Genomic DNA, 14,251 nt, shown 5'->3' with positions numbered 1-14,251 from the left:
ATTAAAAAAATCGTCGGTGCACCGCCAAAAATCGGTGCGCGCGTACTTGAGAATCAAAGATAATTTTTACCATGGCCTAATAAAAGGCCGTAAGGGTACATTTCTACTGGCACTGCATATGCATGCACTGCATCGATCGTGCATACGTGTACTGTAGATCGACGGGTACGTGTACATCTACTGTAGGTCTACATGTGCGTCTAGCTGATGACTTCATCGTGCAACTGCAAGATCAGAAACTGGGCCATGGGACGTGGGAGTCGGATCCGGAGTTGCCACGAACTCTGTAAACCAGGGAGTCGTACTTATACCGTTATCATGGTTATTATACGACTCCCTGCTGTAAACCTACTTCGTGCCTTTTTATTTATTTTGTGTGACTCGCCTGTGCTTCTGAATAGCACCTGTTTCGACTCACGCGTACAATGATGTAGACCTACATGTTGTATGTGAACGCCGGACGGAAGAACAAATAATTTAATTATGACCATCATGACTTCGCATGAGCTAGCTCATGACATGAGCATGAGGCCGTCAACGATCATAATAATTATTATTATGTTCATTCATTTATCCAAGATGTTTAGCTCAAAATGTGGCACTACCGTCTGCTGCTGCATAATCATGCATGATGCCGGTAGTCGAGTCTAGTCCGGCTAATAATAATAATATTATTGACAGCGCTAGCTAGCAGATGACCAAGACGACACGGAGTGGACAGCTTCAGCGATGATACGAGTGAAGCAAGCTCGCAGTCAGCTGCAAGTAAAAGGCCAGTTCATACACACTACAGCAACTACACGCATTGCAACTTTCCGCTCTCTCGGGATTCCTATGCAGTTAGCAGCAAGTACATGTACATGTAAGCCTACGAATCTCTAATCTGACAGACTGTGGACAGCTGTAAACGAGCAGAGAGATTTCGTCCGGGGGGTGAATCCAGAGAGTGTCTGCAGTAAATGGTACGAGCACAGTTGTAGTTGCTGTGAAGATCAAGGATCCACACACTACACTGTTCGAAGCTCTATCTTAGTTTGGATGCGGCCGTCCAATTATTATTTGGCAGATTTTGTTCATTCCGTTCTTTCCCTGTGCGCCCACGACCACCCTGCATGCTACTGTTAGGGCGCAGGTCAGACCGCGCCTGCACTCTCTGCTTTTGTCCAAATTTGCGTCAGTAGTCCAAGTCTCGAGTAGTTCCGCGGTTCATGTTAGTTGTTTGTGTCGAATCTGCTATTTAGGTAAACTTTGGACACGGGGTACTGCCATTTGCAGTGCTTTTCAAGGCTTGCAGCTTTGTGGGTTCAAGAGGACGCGTAGTCGCTCCGGCGCTCTGATACCGAACCGGTGTCGACGATTCTGCAGCAGCAGCTGCGGCAGGCAAGAATGGACCCGAGGCCGATACATCCCGGAGCCCCGCTTGGCGATGACCAAACCGACAGCCCATTCCTGCGGCGCCTTCGCCCCAAGCACTTGATCCAAGAGGAAGAAGACGTGGCGGCTCTGATGGACGCCTCGCGAACGCTGAAGCACACAGACCACTCCTTGACGGACCTGTCGAGCCCCGTGCGACGGCAACAGTACACGACGTTCTTCAACGACGTGGACGGCTCGGCGGATCGGCTGGCGCCCGGAACGTTCGAAAAGCAGGATCTGCGCAGGCTCATCGACTGCTTGCAGGACTGGGTAAACGACACGCTGGTCAAGCGGCGCGTAATCGTACGTGACCTGTTCCTGGATATTCACGACGGCGTGGTGCTGGAAGAGCTCATGGACGAGCTGACTGGCGTGGAGGACATGGGCACGAAACGTGCGGTGGGCGCAGTGCGTGGCAAGGCTTACGTTGCAGGCGTCCTGGCACGTCTGAACAAACTCCTGAACGTGGCGGACCAGCAGGACGGTGGCTGCATGTGGACCGTGGAGCGCATCTGGGGCAAGGAGGTGGTGGCCACCCTGTGCATGATGGTGGCGTTGGTGCACCACTTCAAGCCGCTCATGACCCTGCCCGATAACGTGACCATCGAGGTGCTGAGCGTGAAGAACACGCGCGACAAGATGCAGCAGACGGCGCAGCGTGTGCCGATCACGGGAAACGAGCGAGCCCGCATTACCGCCCTGCATCTCGCGCAGGGCAGCGCCGAGCACAATCGCGAGCTGGACGCGTTCGACAAGCTGTTCGTGCACGCGCCCGAGAAGGTGGAGGCCGTGAAGCTGTCACTGACGCAGTTTGCCAACCGCCACCTGGCCGTGCTGGGCTGGAACACGGGTAAGGAGTTGCCCGTGCAAGACCTGGCTCTGGACCTTCACGACGGCCTGCTACTCATACACCTGCTGTCCGTGCTCGGCGGGTACTACGTGCCGATCTGTGAGTATCACCCGAAGCCGATCAGCCAGCTGCAGAAGGTGACCAACATGGGCCTGGTCTTCCAGCTGATGGTCTCCGAAGGCCTGCCCGTGCGAGGCGTGCCGGACGATGTCGTGAACCGCGACGTCAAGACGACCATGCGCATCATGTACGCCATCTTTTCCAAGTTCAAGCTGGCACCGGTACAGCAGGGCGTGGCAGGTGGCAACGGCGTGTAAGGTGTTCACTGAATGATAATGTGAGTGTTGCCATGGTGAGGATATCAGTGTGTTGGCATGGTGAGGATATCAGTGTGTTTACATGGTGAGGATATCAGTGTGTTGGCATGGTGATTATACGATAGGATTCATGCACAGTTTTGAAGACTGGTGGCAGCAAGACCTGTCGCACTATGGTGCTCTTGAACATAGGCATGTAGCCACGGTTTTCAGCTGCGTACACGCACATTCGTGTCTGTGTGCATTTGCGCTTGCTCATGTGCGAGAGTATTCGCTCGCACTTGCATACAGTCATGTACATTTAAATTTTGGTTGACTTTACATGTACATGTACATATCTGGGCACCATCTAACTGGTGCTTTATTGAGAGTGATGATGCGCACATCTATCTGGTGCTTGATGCTGCGTGGCTACATGTACATGTATACTCATCTTTCTTGGGTATGCACATTACCCTTTGACAACGCCACCCCGTGCATTTGCTGTGTGTGTGTGTGTGTGTCGTGGAGCCGTCCATAGTGAATGCGTACATACTCGGGCTTATCTGCCGTCACGAATAACTTACATGATCTTTCAATCTTTACACTGTTCTGGGGTAGATGACTAGCACTCGTGTTACCTTTCTGTGAGTGAACTCCTTGAGTAAATTCAAGATCATGCTTCTGGTTTTCCTCTTTGATATCTTCTATTATCTGAATGTGTGAGGCGCCGGTCTGGGTGCACTGGTGGTAATTCAGGAATTGGCAAGTTACTTTCCAGCCCGGCTCGTCTGTACGTGCACGTGTGTGTGTGTAGAAAAAAAACACTTCATAGCTGTGTGATGTCGACCAGGCTGAATAGTGGCGGTCAATTCTTCAGCCTTGGAAGCTGTTGAATGGTGCAATCCCAGCACAAGTTGCCATGGCTTCTGCTGTAGCGTCGCTATAATCGCCTCTGGCGATGGGTGTCAAATGGTCAAATGGTGTGTGCGCGTGTGTGTTTACTTCAGTAGTATGTGTGTGAGACAGACAGAGAGCTCTGCTTCGACCAATGGTGTTCATGTGTGTGTACGGGGGGAGGGGGGAGTATACACCCATCAAACGCTATCAGCGATGTTTCGTTGTGAATCAGCTCCTGACACCAGGAAACTTGTCAGCATTGATTTGCCCTAGTAGTCCGTGTACTTTTTTAGGAGTTTGCATGGAAGTGCAGTTCCAGAATAGACATCCAGTCCACTGATACCTCGCCTATCCAGGCGGTCCGGGACCGGGCCCTGCCCGTAACTCCGAATCACCTACATTTTGATGGGGAAAATTGCCCAAAATTTGACGTTGCTATTTCCAGGAAAAGTAACAGAAGAGTAGTCATAATTCCACTATAACTCGCCCAAAGGGTGCCCGGTGGACTGAAGTGCCCGTAACTTCGGGGTCTGGACAACCGATGTATGAGAGTGTATCTATCAAGAGTGACTTTTCAAGACGAATTAGAATGACATGAAGTTCAATACAATCAAACAAGAATCTACAAACCAGCAGGCAACCAAATACAGCACAGGACCAAATATTCCTCTAAAGTTACACGGGTCGCTAAAATATTTCACCGGGAATGGGTCTAGATTCAGAATACACTAAAACTTTTACCTGCTAAAATTAGCCGTTCTACAGTATGACGATGGCAGCATGCCACAAGGAGGATACATTGGGTCTAGATTCAAAATACACTAAAACTTTTACCTGCTAAAATTAGGGGTTCTACAGTATGACGATGGCAGCATGCCACAAGGAAGAGGATACATAAAGCAAGCCTAGTATAATAGTGTGTGTGTAGGCATACATATACATGCCATACACTGCAGAGTACAGACCAAGGACGGCGGCCTGTGTGGGTCGTCAGATGGGCGTAAAGCCATGCATGCGGCGTACATGTCTGGCTACTTCTTTGCTGTACAGTGCGTGCACATGCCAAACACCATAGAGTACAGACCAAGGGCGGTGGGTAGTAGGTGATCAGATGGACGTAAGGCGGCTGGCCAGCACCGCGACGCGGTACGCCATGCACAGGCAGGAGACGAGAGCGAGCACCTGCGTGAGGATGTGATAGCGCAGGAACCCGCGGCGACTCGCCCAGTATGCCGTGTTGTCCTGATGATGTCGTCACGCAGCACAGACCACCGCGCGCACACAAGGTCAGCAAACGCACGCACGGGTGAATGTAGACATGCACAAGTGCACACACATGTACACGCATACACACACACACACACACACACACACACACACACACACACACACACACACACAGGCATGCACGTACGCACAAGCACACACATACGCACAAGCACACACATACACCCATTAGATGGTCATTGTTAGAGACCTCTGCTACATTACTGGATATTTTTTGAGATCATGCGCATACACACAAACATACGTATAGAGACGGGGGCACGAAACGTTATTGCTAGTACTCGGAGTTACACGCGTTGGAGATCTTCAGAGTAGACACATACGAGCACGTATACACATACATACACATGCATGCACACACACACACACACACACACACACACACACACACACACATACACACACACACACACACACTGTGACACACACACACACACGCACATGCCCTCACCTTGAGTTTACTGCGATCTGGATCTCCGACTTGCTCGCCCAAGCCTTCTTCCTTCTCAAACTTATGACATTGAAACATGAGCGTGATGGAAGCCGGAACTAGGAGCGCATAGTTGACTGCTGTACTGGCGAAGGAGATGAGCAGCACAACAGCCTGCAAACGAAACACATAAAGGAAGCATGACGAGAAGGCAGAAAACGAAAACAAGGTGAGCAAAAAACTATATAAAAAACCTACGTGGAGACAACAGTTTGATTATAGCAATAAAAAGGATCAGCTGCGCTCTCATTCTGTACAAACATCAAGGCATGGTGGTGGGTAAGGTTAAAAGCAATAACGAGAAAACGTTTTTGGAAGCTTACCCATCACGTTGCCTTGGTGTTTGTATAGAGCGAGTGCGCAGCTGATCCTTTTTATTGCCATAGCAAAAAAACTAACAAGAGTATTATGTACAATTCATAGATGCGATTGCCCCTACAGCACATAGGGGCCCAAGAAATGGAGATATTAATGCATGCATGAATGTCAAGTAGAGACGAGACAGTTCGTGGAAGGACAACGCGGCACCAGTCGTTATCAAAAACATAACAGCAGTGCATGCGGTGTACTGGGATGATGCATGCCAACTACAGCCGTCGCCCAACAAATTCGGCCAATGCGCAGTACGGTACGGGGTGCAGCAGCTGCAAGGTCGCTACATGGTGCTGTCGCGGACATGGAAATCCGGTCGCAGGTCTAGTGGCCCCGGGGCGCTGGCCATGCAGCCGTGGGTAAGCAGTACACACATGCATGACGTTATGCACTGCATGCAACGCGCTGGTACATGGTTGCATCGGATCCTGCACTGTTCTGTACGCGCGGAGGGCGCCGGCCCCGGTCAATCGACTGGATTTCCATGTGCGCTACAGTAGTATGTAGATGGAAGTCATACAGGCAGAACTGCACTGACGGTATGCAGGGTTTGTGCAAACTCCTGATATAGCGAACACCATTGAGCAGGATAATTGGTTCTTAATTGCCGAAGTTCGTTACAACAGAAATGCACTCACACCACACAAGCAGCAAGTCATGACTGACATGTGGTCCATGACAGTATGACTGCACTTGGTCTACATGCGGCCCTACAAGATTCGGTGTGGTATAAACGAAAACCGCTCACTATAAAGAGTCAATTCTGTACGGGTTCAAGCAGGGACATGGACAGCGGTTCGTTATAACACGAAATTTGCTGTATGAAAGTTCGCTATAAGTGCAAAACAGATTTTTTGGCGCCGACTGACCTGGATGAACTGATCACGGCTGGCGAAGGCGGACGGATACTGGTGGACGAACGTCACCACCGCAAGTCCAGTGCAGATGACACCGTAGAGAAAGAGGCGCGGAAAGACGGCCGCCTGGGCCACACCGAAGGCATGTCGGGGCATGACCTGGAGCATGATCACACCTGTGACACACACATAGAGCACAGCTACAGTAAAGACGACACGACACGGCAACGGCAACGACCATGACGACACGACGACGGCAACAACCATGACGACACGACGCGACGACGGCAACGACCATGACGACACAACACGACGACCATGACGACACGACACGACTAGACAACAACAACACCACCACTTTCCGCATTTATTTGGGATCATAAGTGGACTTACGAAATAGTGGTTGCGACCTCGGCGATGATTTTTTTGGAATGAGTTTGCTCCCACACTGGAGCGCACGCTATTCCGCCGACTTGACTTCACACTTGACTGACCCACGACTGCCATCCAGAGCAGAGAAGTGTGAAGTCAAGTCGGCGGAATAGCGCGAGCTCCAGTGTGGGAGCAAACTCATTCATAAGTGGACTTCCAAAAAAACCCACATGGCAACAGAACAATTCAGAATACCGTATTTCCCCGAATATAAGTCGCATCTTTTTACACCAAATTTCAGAGCCAACAAAGGGACTTACAATCGAGCATGATTACGAAATGAAGTGAATATACCGAAACGATATGACATCGACCTGGAAATAGGAGTGCGACTTACAATCGGGGAAATACGGTTGTGAAATCGTGGGAGTAGTTGAGTTTCAAATAATCTGCGAGGAGACAATGATTTCATTAAAGCTATCAATAGTATTAAAGCCGCAGACCTCATCACGCTATATGGCACTTGTTCAATTCGATCGATTCTGGAAGATAGAGTAGAGACTCATCGATTCTGGCAGTTTACACATCCACAACTTGAGCAAGTGTCATGTAGCATGGTTATGCCTGTTATGTGGCTTTAATGCTATTGATAGATTTAGTTGAGTTCCAGCACTACTTCAAGTACATTATAGCTGCAAGACCTACAACGTGACACACACACACACACACGCACACACACACACACACACACACACACTCTCTCTCTCTCTCTCTCTCTCTCTCTCTTTCTCTCTCTCTAGCTCTCTCTAGCTCTCTCTAGCTCTCTCTAGCTCTCTCTAGCTCTCTCTAGCTCTCTCTAGCTCTCTCTAGCTCTCTCTCTCTCTCTCTCTCTCTCTCTCTCTCTCTCTCTCTCTCTCTCTCTCTCTCTCTCTCTCTCTGTGTGTGTGTCTGTCTGCTTTCCTCACCTTGAAAGGTTGCACTCCACAGGGACGTGCCGAGCCACAGAGCACACGCCATCACATGAACACTGGTCACTAACTTTGACACAACGTCATCAGCTGCGCTTCCAAGCAACACCGGGGACACCGTGAGGCCCAGAACTATGGCAACCACCGAGAGTTGGTACGCCGCAATATTCATCCTTGCAATGCTGCAAAAACAGAATGGAGAGAATGGATACACGTATTTCTCGTTATATATTTTTTTCTCTTTTACCAACAGATGCATTAACCCCATGGATGATCTCACTAATGGGCTACATGCGAACCGTTTTATGATTTTTTATTGTTTTAAATAATGTACAACGCCAAGCTGCAATCGATGATGAGGCTAAGAACTCAGCCTCTGAAAGAAGAAAGAAGTCTGAACGGCACGTGTACTTGAGCGACTCGATCGGATTTCATGAAGCAGTACTGTCCACGTCAAGGTTGATACATACGTCGGTGCGATGTATTTTCCTACAACTAGAAGCCCTGCACTACAGTCCAGTCATAAAAAGATGGACTTGTGGCTTTTTGCCATAAATGGGTCAAACTTTGAAATTTTTTAGAATTCTTTTCTGCAATACCCTATGGAATCCTCTTCCAATTATGTTTCTGAAGTCTATTTCTCCAAAACGCAAGCCCTAACAAGAATAGGAGTTCAGTCAGGTTTTACGCCAAAAGCACATGAATTTTGAAAAGGTTCCGAAAACCATCAGAATCCAAACCGTTTGTCCCCACCTGCAACAGTTCACTGTGCGGTTCGAACTCCAGTTCGGGTACTCTTCTTGGACCTTTTTTCCAATTTCCAATTATTTCGCAGCACTGCACTGTGTACGATGAAATCAAGAAAAATCGCCAAATACGGGAGCTTGCCAGAGCCAGGGCCAGGGCCAGGGCCCGTCTTTCTATTTATTATTATGAAATGACCCAAAGGCAATGTGCCTATCGAGGGGTTCATTTGATTGAAAGAACAGTAGATGTAGATGTATGTACAAAGAGAAGTAGGGATTGATGAGGAGAGAAATGGGGAAAATCAACTGCAAGGTGGCGGAATTCCGTTGATTGCATAAGCATAGTCAGCTATGAACGCACTGTAAGCAATACACAGTCGTCGTATTTCAAAGCGTCATGGGCAGATACCCACCCCACCGCCTGCATAATCGCTGCCAAATGACCTCCTGTAGTGTCTTGTATAAAAGCCTGTCTTGTATAGAATTCTGATTTTTAAGATACACTGTCAACGCATAAGCCTGGTTTAGTGTTGACATACATAGAGATACGTGGTTTGAATAGAAGCCTGACTTGAATAGAAGACTAGCACTGATATCGGCTTATACGGCCCGTAAGCACCTGCTTTTATACGCGACATTACGGTATTATCGCTCGCGGAATTTTAAAAAGTTGCGGAATAACTGTAGGGACTAAGGATGTGCTAAAAGAATAGAGCGGTCATACTAGTATACTTACAGAACAAGAGCTTGCGCTAGTCGCACACTCGCAGGCCGACACCCTCTGCGACGTTCTCAAGCCATTCCGTGTTTGGCCAGAGCAAGCGTGTCTCGTGCACATGTGTGTGTGTGTGTGATGACTTATTTCATATGCATTCCATTCTTCATTTTTTTTTTTTTTTGAATTTCCGGTTCGCGTGCAGCCGAGTTTTCCGCAGGAAACACCACTACCCTCTAGGACTGATCAAGGCGCGGATGCTGCTCCAAAGCGGTGGTTCTATTCTGGGGGACACAAAACAAGGCTTCGCACCAGTGCAACATGAAGAAGGTGATCACTGTTTGCGGAGAACAATTCAACACGCTGTTCGACAAAGTGCAGCTGTCGACATTAAGTTTTGAATTTTCGAATTTTTGAAACGAACTGGAGCTTTTCCGAAACTCAAACTAACTTGACCAATGTGGAGTGGAGTTGGCAGAGGGAAACTCACTCCTCCAGTGCCACAGTATTCATTCAAGACTTAGTCGCAGGCAAGTGTGCTAAGAAATTGGGTTGCATGTTATTCGAGGGTGAGGTTTACCTTGATCTCAGCTGTCACTCAGGCGCTTCTGTGCTTGTGCTGTTGAGACCGCTCTAGCGTCTGCAACTCGTCGTTTTTGCAGGTACACAGCAGCTAGTTTCTATGGACCGTCGCGCACACAAGGTGAAGGGCATCAACCTGACGTGTCTTACAAACAGTCACCGTGTAACATAGTACTTGTGCCTAATACTAGTACAGACTACAGTGTAATACAGGTATTGTAACCAGAAATATTCCCGATTCGCAAACGATCTAAAAATATTCAGGGAACTCCGAACACAAACGAGATGAAGGAAGAAGAAGGCGTTTTGATGCTCTATCCCAAGTGTTCCTAGAAGTTATACGCCAAGCAATACAAAGCCAAAATACTTGCGTAACACTTCTGAATGATTGTACATGTACATGCAAAATTGTTGCGAAACTCAAATCAATGTCAATCGAATCATTCAAACGCTTGCGTAATACTAGGCACTTCAGTCACGTGACAGGACCTGTCAAAAATTGCTGAGGTGAGAGTGCGCCATGCGCCAGTCAAGTGCATGAGCAAAACTGTACAGGTACGCGCTATGCTTCGCTGTACGGGCTGATACAGGTGTGGGAATCTTCGGGAAGCATGCAGATTCCTCACATCCAACACCACACGACACAGCAAGCCAGGGGCACCAGAATTACAAGGATAAACTGAAGTTGAGAGAGAAAAAACGACAACCGTCTCCTAACTACCAAGGGAAGAGAAGCACTTCTTGTCGAAGGGAGAATACAGAAAAGGGAGAAGAAAGCCAAAAATGGGTACACGGCATAGGAAAGTACAACATTATCGTACCACGCAATACTGTGCGTGAGAACACCGCGCGCGGGTACGCGGGATCGGCAGAAACTAGAGTAGAGTGATTATGGATATACGGAACCAAAAAGTAAGGAAGGGTCAAGAGTACAAGTTGCGATTTAGACAAATTTGACGGACATCTCCATGGGGTTTGGAGTGGATACACTACAGTACCTCCCCCCTAAAAGAATATCAAGGCAAGAGGAAAGAGAGAGAGAGCGAGCAAGAAGGAGAATAGGAGTAGATGCAGAAAACAGGAGAGAGAACAGAAAGAAATGACCGGAGAACATGGCAGATATGGCAAGTGATCAATGCCAATGGACTCGCTTCACAACATGGACAGGAGCTGCAGTCGACGGAGCAGAACTAGCAGGCACTTGCAGATGGGCAGGCTTTAAATGATCAATTGATATGACCCGAGTGGTGCCACGGATATCAACGGAAAAGTACTTATCAGACCGCCGGAGAACAGGGAAGGGGCCGTCGTACGGTGGCTCCAGAGAACGACGTTTCTCATTCCGGACGAAGACGTGAGTACAGGTCTGGAGGTCAGGAGACAAGTGAACGGGTGTGGCTGCAGGACGAGAGGCACTAGGTTGAAGGGTGTGAGCAAACTCTCGAAGGCGGGACAAGTAGCTGGCAGGGTCGGGTATAACCTCCGGCGCGGCGCGGTAGAAATCCTGCGGCAAACGGAGAGAGTTACCATAAACAAGCTCTGCCGGAGAACAACCCAAATCAGCCCTCTCAGTCGACCGGAGGCCAAGCAAGACCAGAGCAAGATTCTCAGACCAACGTTCAGGATGAGGCGTGCACATGAGGGAAGATTTCAGGGTCCGGTGAAAACGCTCAACGAGACCATTACTCTGGGGGTGATATGCTGTTGTGCGACAACGCTTGATGCCGAAATCACGAAGGAAGGCGGTGAACTGAACGGATTCGAATTGGGCACCACGATCTGTGACAATGTGGGTGGGAACGCCGAAATTACCTATCCAATGAGAGAGAAACGCAGCCAAGACAGTAGATGTGACTGTGTTCGAGAGAGGGACAGCGATAGGCCAGCGGGTGAAACGGTCCACAGGTGTCAGTAAGTGCGTGTACAGGGCCGGCGGAACCGGTCAGGCTGGTCCGGCCATGGCCGGACCACTTTCCCAGCTGGATGGTCCATGTGATTCGTGCAAAACCGGTGTAAAAAAATCCAGAGGTACATGGCTCGACTGTACTGCCGACGTATGATGTGCTTCGAAGTAGCTCAGGACTCCATGACCGGCACTGTATGGCTTTAATGATATGGATAAAAAAAAGTTGTGTTTGTGTTCTTTTACTATAATTTTCTGCATTTTCTGGAGCCTTAAGAGGTGCCCAAATTCGCTCTATTTCACGTAAATTTTAAATATTTCTCCCGCGGGAGGTCCCCCGGACCCCCCACAAAGGTTGGCCGGACCACTCCAAAACTCCTTCCTCCGGCCCTGCGTGTAGCCATTGGACATGGGCAATGGGCCGATAAGATCAAGATGCACCTGCTGAAAACGGGCTTCAGGCAATGGGAAGATGTCAGGTTTGCTACGGGTGTGACGGTGGATCTTGGAGCGTTGGCAGGAGGAGCATGCGCGGGACCAGTCACGGATGTCACGATTCATGCCGGGCCAAACATAGCGAGCACAGACTAACTTCTGCGTCGCACGGATGCCAGGATGGGACAAGGCATGTAAGGTATCGAACACGGAACGTCGGAACAGCTGCGGGACGTAGGGGCGGGTTGTGCCGGTAGAGGATGAATAATTCCGAGATCCAGCATGTGTTAAAACTCCGCCTTGGCTGATTGTAGCTTGTCAGGTGCGAGGCGGCGAGCTTGGGCGTGGACCGGGGGACCCTTGGTGGTCACATGGTGAGCGACTGAGTGCTGGGGCTCTTGAACTGCGGAGAACTGACGAGTAATGCCTGAAAACGCGGTGAGCAACTCCTGGACAGGAGGAGGTGCCGACAGGAGGTTAACGACAGGACGCACAGGAGAAGCAGTAAACATGGTGTGTGCAGTTGTAGACATATTCGTGAGGCAATCAACGATCTTCTTGCCACGAATATTGACGAGCAGGTGATGAGGATGGGGGAAATCCGCTCCTAGAATGGCCTGTTCCACCTCAGCGACCACAAAGACCCACTGAAAACGGCACCGGAGTCCCAGGTCGACAGTAACACTACGGTGTCCATATGTAGCAATGGGTGTACCGTTGGCAGCGCGGAGTGACTGGGACGATGTGCCGCGGCGATCAGTGCAAGTGGCCGGCAAAACATGACGCTGCAGCTAATGGCTGGCACAAAAGGTTTCCGACTCGGAACATGGCATCGTGCAGTGCTGGGCTTTATCGCCAAATCTACGGTGGTAAAAGCAGAGAGTGTCGTCAGACTGGTCCTTTTGTGGCCGTCGTGGGGACTTGCTACGGCCATGCCCTGGTGATTGGGATCGACCACGGTGCTGAGACGAGCTGGCACGGTCCAGTTGTTGGCGGAGGGAGGAAATTTCGGCACGCAGTTCTTGAAGCTCCATGGACGCGTCAGGGCTGGGTGATACAGGCGTAGCGGCGACATGATGTAGGGCAGGCTGCGGAGTGCTGGCGATTTCCATTAGATTGTCAGCGAGGGAGGCCTGCTGCTCCAGAGACAGTGAGGATGCGGAGGCGAGGACCATTCGTACATGGGGTGGGAGTCGCTGCAGAAACAGTTCCTGGAGCACTGCAGACTCCACAGTAGAGGTGCCCTGTAGCTGGCGAAGATGCCGGAGGAACTGCGATGGACGGCGATCTCCGAGTTGTGCCTCCGTCAGGAGCTGGCGGATGCGCTTCTGCTCGCTGGCGCACAAACGCTCCACGAGGTGCCGCTTCAAGTTGGTGTACGAGTAGGGTTGCTGAGTTGGCGGTTGCAGAAGCATATCGCGCACCTCATGAGCGAACTCATGGGATAGCGAGCTCACCACGTATTGGCATTTGGTGTTCTCCACGGTGATGCCCTTTATGGCAAACTGCGCTTCGACCTGCGTGAACCACAGTTGCGGATCGTTCGGCCAGAAAGGTGGGAGTTTGAGAGAAACGCTGGTTACTGCTGCTGGTGGAGGTGCTGGTACAGGTTGTCCGTCAGTGGCATGGGGACTGGGCGCAGTTGGCTGGGGCGGCGTATTAGAAACAGCTCCGGAACCCCGTGGACGTCCACGTCCGACAGAGGCAGGGGGACGAACCGGCGTAGACATAGTAAAACACGGCAAAATCGGGGTCACCAATTGTGGGAATCTTCGGGAAGCATGCAGATTCCTCACATCCAACACCACACGACACGGCAAGCCAGGGGCACCAGAGTTACATGGATAAACTGAAGTTGAGAGAGAAAAAACGACAACCGTCTCCTAACTACCAAGGGAAGAGAAGCACTTCTTGTCGAAGGGAGAATACAGAAAAAGGGAGAAGAAAGCCAAAAATGGGTACGCGGCATAGGAAAGTACAACATTATCGTACCACGCAATACTGTGCGTGAGAACACCGCGCGCGGGTACGCGGGATCGGCAGAAACTAGATCTATAGAGTA

The 14,251-nt window shown here is 50.0% G+C and overlaps 4 protein-coding genes across 4 annotated transcripts; 1 reads left to right on the top strand and 3 right to left on the bottom strand.

Moving 5' to 3' along the window:
• Positions 1-951: 951 nt before the first annotated feature.
• Positions 952-3,335, top strand: LOC135825394 (gamma-parvin-like). Its single transcript, XM_065338131.1, has one exon. The coding sequence runs from the start codon at positions 1,387-1,389 to the stop codon at positions 2,581-2,583; it is 1,197 nt and encodes a 398-aa protein (XP_065194203.1). The 5' UTR covers positions 952-1,386; the 3' UTR covers positions 2,584-3,335.
• A 673-nt stretch (positions 3,336-4,008) lies between these two features.
• LOC135825399 (transmembrane protein 205-like) lies at positions 4,009-10,248 on the bottom strand. The gene is made up of 5 exons (XM_065338138.1): positions 9,850-10,248; positions 7,806-7,990; positions 6,481-6,644; positions 5,201-5,353; positions 4,009-4,704 (listed from the first exon to the last, which is right to left on the bottom strand). The coding sequence occupies exons 2-5, from the start codon at positions 7,978-7,980 to the stop codon at positions 4,570-4,572; spliced, it is 627 nt and encodes a 208-aa protein (XP_065194210.1). The 5' UTR covers positions 7,981-7,990; positions 9,850-10,248; the 3' UTR covers positions 4,009-4,569.
• A 735-nt stretch (positions 10,249-10,983) lies between these two features.
• LOC135824325 (uncharacterized) lies at positions 10,984-11,490 on the bottom strand. The gene has a single exon (XM_065337059.1). The coding sequence runs from the start codon at positions 11,488-11,490 to the stop codon at positions 10,984-10,986; it is 507 nt and encodes a 168-aa protein (XP_065193131.1).
• A 1,089-nt stretch (positions 11,491-12,579) lies between these two features.
• LOC135825275 (uncharacterized) lies at positions 12,580-14,013 on the bottom strand. Its single transcript, XM_065338015.1, has one exon. It carries the CDS (start codon positions 13,917-13,919, stop codon positions 12,981-12,983), a length of 939 nt encoding a protein of 312 aa, XP_065194087.1. The 5' UTR covers positions 13,920-14,013; the 3' UTR covers positions 12,580-12,980.
• Positions 14,014-14,251: the final 238 nt, after the last annotated feature.

This window comes from Sycon ciliatum, chromosome 9, assembly GCF_964019385.1.
Source record: "Sycon ciliatum chromosome 9, ocSycCili1.1, whole genome shotgun sequence".
In the NCBI taxonomy this organism is placed as follows: Eukaryota; Metazoa; Porifera; class Calcarea; order Leucosolenida; family Sycettidae; genus Sycon; species Sycon ciliatum.
This window is presented reverse-complemented; position numbering and strand designations above follow the sequence as displayed.

Excerpts from the sequence above, each read along its gene's own strand:
- LOC135824325 (XM_065337059.1), bottom strand. The coding sequence starts at position 11,490 with ATGTGCACGCCTCATCCTGAACGTTGGTCTGAGAATCTTGCTCTGGTC.
- LOC135825394 (XM_065338131.1), top strand. The coding sequence starts at position 1,387 with ATGGACCCGAGGCCGATACATCCCGGAGCCCCGCTTGGCGATGACCAA.
- LOC135825399 (XM_065338138.1), bottom strand. The coding sequence starts at position 7,980 with ATGAATATTGCGGCGTACCAACTCTCGGTGGTTGCCATAGTTCTGGGC. Across the intron at positions 6,645-7,805 it reads GTGGAGTGCAACCTTTCAAG|GTGTGATCATGCTCCAGGTC; the intron begins GTGAGGAAAGCA and ends TGTGTGTCACAG. Across the intron at positions 4,705-5,200 it reads CAGATCGCAGTAAACTCAAG|GACAACACGGCATACTGGGC; the intron begins GTGAGGGCATGT and ends CGACATCATCAG.
- LOC135825275 (XM_065338015.1), bottom strand. The coding sequence starts at position 13,919 with ATGTCTACGCCGGTTCGTCCCCCTGCCTCTGTCGGACGTGGACGTCCA.